This window comes from Mirounga leonina, unplaced genomic scaffold (genome assembly GCF_011800145.1).
Source record: "Mirounga leonina isolate KUSES-001 unplaced genomic scaffold, KU_Mleo_1.0 Mir_101529, whole genome shotgun sequence".
Classification (NCBI taxonomy): domain Eukaryota; kingdom Metazoa; phylum Chordata; class Mammalia; order Carnivora; family Phocidae; genus Mirounga; species Mirounga leonina.
The window spans coordinates 1,333,533-1,341,483 of record NW_023270143.1 but is presented as its reverse complement, the minus strand read 5'-3'; the positions used below and the strand labels follow the sequence as shown (position 1 = coordinate 1,341,483).

Genomic DNA, 7,951 nt, shown 5'->3' with positions numbered 1-7,951 from the left:
GAAGCATCGTCCAGAGGGATTGGCTGAGGGCGAGCCCCGCAGCCCAAGCGCGCGACGCACACGCGCGCCCCCCGCCAGCGCCATCCTCTCCTCCCTCCCTCCCCTGCCCTGCCCTCCCTTCCCCTCCCCTCCGCCCCCCAGCCTCCGCTGCGGCGGGAGGAAGAACCCTTTCCGACCAGTCAGAAGAGCCCAGATCGATTCCCATTCGGGGAGAAAGAGACCCCGCACACCGAACAGACCGTCCGCTCGCCCCGGGGCCACGGAAGTGGCTCGCCTCCTAAGAGGGAGCCCGCGCCGAGCGCAGCCCCCCGACCCTCACCCAGCCGCTGCCGCATAGACAGCGCTCCTCAGCGGGCCCCCGGCCCCGCCGAGCCCAATCCCCGCGCAGGGCCCGGGCTGGCGATGCCTGGCACGGCAGCGGCGGTGGCTGCGGCTGCTGCTGGTACTGCCACTGCTGCCACGGCTGCTGGCCCGGGCCCGGGCCGGGGGCTTGAATCTCCGCAGTGGGGCTGAGCCCGCAGCCCCGCCCCCCGAGCCTGAGGCCGCTGCTCTGCCGGGCGCCGGGCCTCCTCCGCCCGCGCCTCCGCCCCAGGAGCTGGAGCCAAGCGGGGAGCCCGGGCCCCGCGCCCAGGCCCGGACCATGCATGGCCACCGAGCCCCGGGGGGCGCCGGGCCTTCCGAGCCCGAACACCCAACCACGAACGCCTCCGGCGCCGCTCCACCGGTCAGTGCCGACACGGACCCTGGGGCCTCCGAGCCGGGACTGCCGGTACTTAGGGGCTCAAGCTCCGCTCTCGGCGGCCCCCTGGATCCCCAGTTTGCCGGACCCTCGGACGCCAGCCTGGGCGCTGCTCCAGGCCCCCGGGTCTTACCCTGCGGCCCCAGTCCACAGCACCACCGGGCCCTGCGCTTCTCCTACCACCTGGAGGGCTCTCAGCCCCGGCCTGGTGAGTGATCCAGAGAGCATGGGAGCCTGGGCCCCGGGCCTGGTACTGGGAGCGGGTTCTTGTTCTCGGGCCCTCTAAGCCCCACCTCGGAGCCGGCCCGCTCACCCTGGCCCTTCGAGTCTTCTCAACCCCCACCCCCTTCCCTCGCTCCTCTTCCGTCCAGTCCTTTCAACCTCTGTCCGCGGTCTCCTCTCTCTGTCCCCTTGCCCCCTCAACCCTTCCCACCGCCTTCTTGTCTATCTGCTGAGACTAATGGGAGAAGGAGCACTCCAAGAAAAACGGTCAGAATTGCAAAGCAGTAAGGGGAATTTGGTTGGGGGAACGGAGTTTGGGAGAATAGGAGAAAAGGAGTCTCCCATTTGCCAAGCGCCTACATTGTGCCAGGCACTGGGCTGGGTGCTTTGTATGGGCTCTCATATCATCTTCAGGAGCTTCCTGTGAAGTAGGTATCATTAGCCCCATTTTGTAGGGTAGGAAACTGAAGCCCAGAGAAGTTAAGTAACTTGCCCAACATCCCACAGCTAGAATGGAGCCAGGATTCAAAACCAGATGCATTTGAGTCCAAAGTCTGTGGTCTTTCTCTTTCCCCAAACTGAGGTTGGAGACCATGAAAGTAATGCCAAGCCTTCTGCTTATGTGATTTTCTCCTGTACTGTTCAGCAGCTCTGGAGTATGAGTGGAAAAAAAAAGAGAGAGAGATGGTGGATTGATCCAGATTGGGGTTTTGCCAAGGTGTGTGTGGCGGGAGGACCAGGGAAGGAGGGAGTAGAAGGTGCTGATGAGCGAGATAGGTGGAGGAGGTGGGCCTTGGGGGTCAAGCTGGAGGGGCGGGCTGGAAGGGCTGATAAGTAGGGAGACAGCAGAAGGAGTGGGGGGCAAAGTCAGCTGTAGCAGAGCTGTAGAGCTGCAGGGCTGCAAGGATGGTTGTAAAGAGAAATCAGGATGCTCGAACTTGGATTCGCAGAGGTGGAGCAGCTCTGGGTCAGGCTGGGGCCACAGACTACTGCCTGGAGAGGCATTTGCCCTGCACAGACCTGAGTGTCTGAGGAGTCCAGCAGGGCCACCCCCATCTGGGGACATCCCCATGTGGACCTGAACCCAGGAGCCACAGAGAAAGAGCAGTGTATTTCTGGTCTGCCTTCCACTGGAACACTGACAGAGCTGTTGAGCGCCTGGGACCCCCCCCCCCCCAGGGCTCACATCCCCAGCCTCCATAGGTCTCTGGGACTGTGGCCCAGCACAGTTAGCAGTAGTGAAACAAAGCACTGGCAAGATGTGCCCCTTACTGCTGTTGTGACCTTGGGCTAGTCATGGAACCTCTGGGAGTTTCCAGGGGCTCCTTCATTGTGGGCTGGAGATATCCAGCTGACAAGAGGCCTTTAACGCCCTGCCCTGCGTTCGCTCCTGCTAGCTTCCCAAACACCCCTTGACAGACACTGTGTGGAGCAGGCTACTTGGCTGCCCCTACTACGGCACCTTCTTTCAAATCCCAAAACAAGCCACAAGGACTCCCACCTCAGGGTCTTTGCGTCTGCTTTTCCCTCTGCCTGGCAGCTCTTCCCCCTGCTCTCCACCTGGCTTGTTCTTCATCTTTCAGGTCTCAGCTCAGATGTCACCTCCTCCAGAGACCCTCCCTGACCACTTTGGGGGGTGGTGCACTTGTGAGTCTCCATCACAGCTTCCGTCCTTGCCCTTCGTACAGTCTGAAATTATCTTATTGTATGTGTCCACTTGTTTATTGGCCATCTTCCTCCACTAGAAGGTGAACTCTGTGAGGGCAAGGGGATTGTATCTGTTTTGTTCACTGTTGTATCCCCAGTGAGTAGGGCTGTGCCTAGCACACAGGAGGTGCTCAATAAATCCTCGTTGAACAAATGCCCGAACAGATATGAAGGGAGCACATAGTAGGCCCTCAGGAACTATTGTCTAAAAGAAGGACAACGGAATTCCTGGCCTCCAGATGCTCTTGGTCTGAGAGTCAGTAGCTGGGCCGCGTCTCGACCCCTGGTCTCTTAGCCTCTGATTGCTGCTGCTACCGCTGCCGCCCCCATGGCCGTGATTCGGAGTTGCTGTCCCACATCCCACTCTCCCAGTCCTTACACATTACCAGTCACAATACCCAGCCTGAACTCCCCTCCTCCCCAAAAAAAGCAAAACAAAGTTTCCAGGATCCTTTTTGCCAGTCAAATCCCTGTGTCTGTAATTGGTGGCTGTCTATATATGTATATACTCCAAGATGGGGATTAAGAATAAGAAGAGTGTTAGGGAAAGACCTGGCTTCCCAACCAACCATTCCTATGTGACTCACCGTGTGACCCTGGGTGAGTGACTTCCCTTCTCTAAGCCTCGATTTCCCCATCTATAGAATGCCTCGAGAAGTCTATGAGACACTGGTGAGAAACCTGCAGAATAAAATGAAATTTTTTAAAAATAAGGGAAAAACCTTCCGAAGAGGAGGTGGAGGAATTACTCAGGCCCTGGCAAAGCAGGCGCCGGGCCATGTGATTCACAGCAGCATGGGGTGTGAGAGGCCCGCCTCCCCCACTGCCCAGCCGGCCCAAGGGTAGGCACAAGTGACTTGCTTCTCTCTCCACAGGACTCGCCTATAATTGGCCCAAAGAGGGCAGGGTTGGTGGTTGTAGGGTGTGTGTGTGTGTGTGTGTGTGTGTGTGTGAGAGAGAGAGAGACAGAGACAGAGACAGAAAGAGGGAGAGAGAGAAAGAGAGTCCTCTCAATTAAAGGGTTGAACATTTTAGTCCACATGTTAAGATTTCTGTGTGCCTGCCGACTTCCTCCCTCAGACTGCTGAGGCTTTTATTGAATCACCACCCGTAGGGACCAGTGACCCATCCTGGTGGGGGGGGTGCTCTTAAAAATAATACAGTTGATCCTTGAACAATGGGGGAGTTAGGGTTATGAGCCTCCATGCCCCTACTTGCACAGTCAAAAAATCTGTGTATAACTTTTGACTCCCCCAAAACATAACTACTAATAGCCTACTTTTGACCGGAATCCTTACCAATAACATAAACAGTCAAGTAACAAATCATTTTGTATATGTATTATATACTTTATTCTTAAAGTAAGCCAGAGAAAAGAAAGTGTTATTAAGAAATCATAAGGAAGAGAAGGGGTGCCTGGGTAGGCTCAGTCAGTTAAGCGTCTAACTCTTAATTTCAACCCAGGTCATGATATCAGGGTGGTGAGATCGAGCCCCACACTGGGCTCTGTGCTCAGCAGAGTCTGCTTGGGATTTTCTCTCTCCCTCTGCCCCTCCCCCCACTTGCACACGCACTCTCCCTCTCTCTCTGTCTAAAATAAATAAATAAATCTTAAAAAAAGGAAAGAAAATCATAAGGAAGAGGAAATATATTTATAGTACTATACTATATTTATTGAAAAAATCCATATATAAGTGGACCTGTGCAGTTCATACCGTGTTGTTCAAGGGTCCACTGTAGTTAAATCTTATCCATGTGAAAAACCTTCAATTTCTTCAAAGTGCTTTCTCTTTGAGTTACCCTGATTTCTGGTACGGGGAGGGGGCAATTGTTTTTATACCCATTTTCCAGGTTAATAAAACCTGGAAAGAGATGCCAGAGAGAGCTTTGAGAGAGTTGGAAAGGAGTTCCGAGCCTAGGTTTGCTCATACAGATTTGAGGGAAACCCTACCCTATTCCTCAGTTTTGAGACCTAGAATATCCTTCTGGATGCTGGGTGCGGAGTAGCTTGGGACCTGTCTCAGTCAAAATAGTTGCACCTGATGTAAGAGTCTTTTCATGGGTAGTGGGAGAACTGAGCCAATTGAGGGGGGCAGCAATAGGGCTGGCTCCCTCTAATTTGGAGCCTAGGGCATCATCAGAGACTCCAAGAGTTAGAATGGGAGCTGGAAAGGGCCCTGGACACCATCTGGTTCTGGGTTTCCCAAACTGGGTGAACATCAGAATCCCCTGATGACTTTGAAAAAATAAATGTTATTCCCAGACTCCACCTCAGAGCTCCAGAATCTTGGGGTTGCAATCTAGGAATATATTTTTAAAGCTTCCCAGGTGATTCTGATACACAGCCTAGAGTGGGAACTGATTTTTAGTTGGGGTAGTAGAGGCTCAGAGAGGCAATTTATTCATGGTCCTACAGTGAATCAGCATGATTAGGGCCAGAAGGATGCATTGGCCTCCCCTCTGAGGCCCTCTCCTCAGGACCCTATGTGGGCCTACCTCCCTGCCTCCCAACCCCAAAGGAAGGCAGGGGATCTAAGCTAAAGGGAGTGAGTCAACCCCTCACTCATATACGCACAAACACCGGCTGCCTTAGTTTACCATCTATACCTAGCTCTAGTGAATGGCTGCCATTTGGCACTTCACGTTGGAAAGCAATTGTAGTTCTGGGACTCTAGGCAGGGGAAACTGTAGCATCAGCAGCACCCACCACAGGGCCTGGCCCAAAGCAAGGGCTCTAAAAGGTGTCAGCAGGGTTTGTAGAACGAGGAGGAACATGGAGGGCAGTTCAGGTAAGAATTTCAGTGGGAGGGGCGCCTGGGTGGCTCAGTTGGTTAAGCGACTGCCTTCAGCTCAGGTCATGATCCTGGAGTCCTGGGATGGGGTCCCGCATCGGACTCCCCGCTCGGTGGGGAGTCTGCTTCTCCCTCTGGCCCTCCCCCCTCTCATGCTCTCTCTGTCTCATTCTTTCTCTCTCAAATAAATAAATAAAATCTTAAAAAAAAAAAAAAAGAATTTCAGTGGGAGCAAGGGCACTGAGGCTTGAGGCATGCTGGGAACTGGGAGTGGTATTGAGAGGCCTAAGGGATAAGGCTAGGAAAGGAACTTTATCCTGAGGGCAAAGGGGAACTATGGAAGGGTTTATTAAGCAGGGGAATGATGTGTTCAGAGGTGGGTGTTTGGGAGATCCCCATAGCTACATGTGGAGAGTGGATGGTAGGGATGCAAGAATGGGAACAGGGAGACAGGCAGGTGGGGGTCATAGTCATCCCAGTGATGGGTGATCATAGCTTGGGTTAGAGTGATGGCAATAGGAAGGACAATAAGATCTGAGAGATATTTAGGGGCTAACATGGACAGGCCTTGGTGGTGGCTTGGATGTACAGGCCAAGGAAGAAGGAAAAGTCCAGGATGAGTTTGGGTTGTTGTCTGAAACCAACTACAGTGACCCAGTGGTTGGTGCTGGGGCCATCTACCTGCAAGAGAAGGAGCAGGTTTGAGGGAGGATATTGAGTTTGAAAGGCCTTGGGGGACATCCAGGTGAAAGCGGCCAGCAGGCATCTCGATGTAGGGTTGGAAAGCTCAAAAGAGAGAGGACTGGGCCAGAGATGTTTGGGAATTCTCACCACCAATGCATACCGTGGATCACAAAGCAGCTCATGGGGAGAAGTGTGTGCAGTTCTGGGGGCCAGTCCCATCCCTGAAGACATAGATAGTGAGGTCAGCAGAGTCACACTCAGGTGGGTCATTCATTACCCGCCAAAACTTTGCCTTAGAAATGCCTTGAGGGGGGAGGGCAGTGTTTTAAAGCACATTAGCATAAAGCTGAGACCCATTTCACAGATACCCAGGCTAGTGGCTTGTTGCAAAGAACTGAGGCAGTACTCCTGAAAAGCAAATCAAACACTGATAAAGGAAATTCCTGTGGCTCCCTCAATGTTCTCCCTTTTGAGGGCATCCTGAGAGGTCACAGAGGAAGGTCGCTTTTGGGAAGAAGAGGGGGCTTATGACGGGGGCGGGGGTGGGCTCTGCTGGGGGTTTTGGGAGAGCAGCAGTTTGAGATTCTGAGGGAATGTCTGGGAAAAGACCCAGATTTGGTTCAGTAAGCTGGGGTCTTCCAAACAAACACAACAAAACATAAAAGACTCTGGATAGCTGGAAAAAGGACTTCCCCAGACAGGACTAAAGGAATTGAAGCTTCCAAGTTGCAGATGGTTGGCACCCCGTTCCTTGGCCCTTTCAGGTACCTCTGTCCCTGTGGGAGGGCCTGGTGGGAGCTACCTGCCTCCTCAGCGGTGAGTGGCAGCTGTGTCCGAGACAGACTCCAAGCACAGCTTTCTGGGGGCCAGTTAGCTAAATGCCTTAGGCAGATGTTGAGCTGGCCAGATCCTGGCTGGGTGGGGCTAGGACCTGTCTGGAATGAGGGCAGGAAGCACAGTCTGCCATTGGCCAGCCCAGCAGAGTTATGTTCCCTCCTCTGGAGAGAGCAGACATCCTTGGAGCAGTAAGTCCAGACTCTGGGTTCTAATGCCCAGTTCCTTGGACTTGGAAGGCATCGCATCTCCAAAAGGTGCTTCAAAACCCACACAGAGCTGAAGACAAGGATGCAGGGCAGTAGCTGAAGGAACCTCAGTGCTCCTGGCTCTGCCACTGGCGCACTGCACCCCACCCCGGGGTCCTTTCCCCTCTCAGGGCCTTAGTTTCCCCGTTTATAACCCTGGGACCTGATTATCACATTTGTCTGGTGTATAACACGGCATCAATGAATACTTGGTAATAAATAGCTGGCAGATAAGGGAAAGTGAAAGGGGAGGAAGAAGGGCATTTCTTTATTCAACGAATGTTTATTGAAGAAGTACTATGGGGGCGCCTGGGTGGCTCAGTTGGTTAAGCGACTGCCTTCGGCTCAGGTCATGATCCTGGAGTCCCGGGATCGAGTCCCGCATCGGGCTCCCTGCTCGGCAGGGAGTCTGCTTCTCCCTCTGACCCTTCCCCCTCTCATGTGCTCTCTCTCATTCTGTCTGTCTCAAATAAATAAATAAAATCTTTAAAAAAAAAAAAGAAGTACTATGTGCGTGGCCCTGTGCAAGAAGACAGAGCTTCTTCCTAGCAGGGAAGATCTACATGACAAGTAATTGTGAGCACAGATGCTGCAGGAACATATGAGGAGTGGCGTAAGCAGGGAAAAGAGGACACTTGAGTTGAGACTCCAAGGATAAATGGGAGTCCAGAGGTAAGGCAAAGCGGAAAAGCCATTCAGGCCACGGGAACAACATGTGCCAAAGC

General features: G+C 53.5%; 1 protein-coding gene across 1 annotated transcript in view; it reads left to right on the top strand.

Annotated features, from left to right (window-relative positions):
• The first annotated feature begins 511 nt into the window (after positions 1–511).
• The window catches only part of FGD1 (FYVE, RhoGEF and PH domain containing 1), a 40,476-nt gene continuing 33,036 nt past the window's right edge, over positions 512–7,951 (top strand). The window contains exon 1 of the mRNA XM_034989218.1: positions 512–947. Within this exon, the coding sequence (XP_034845109.1) occupies positions 641–947 (307 nt within the window). The 5' untranslated portion in view covers positions 512–640. The remainder of the gene's footprint in view (positions 948–7,951) is intronic.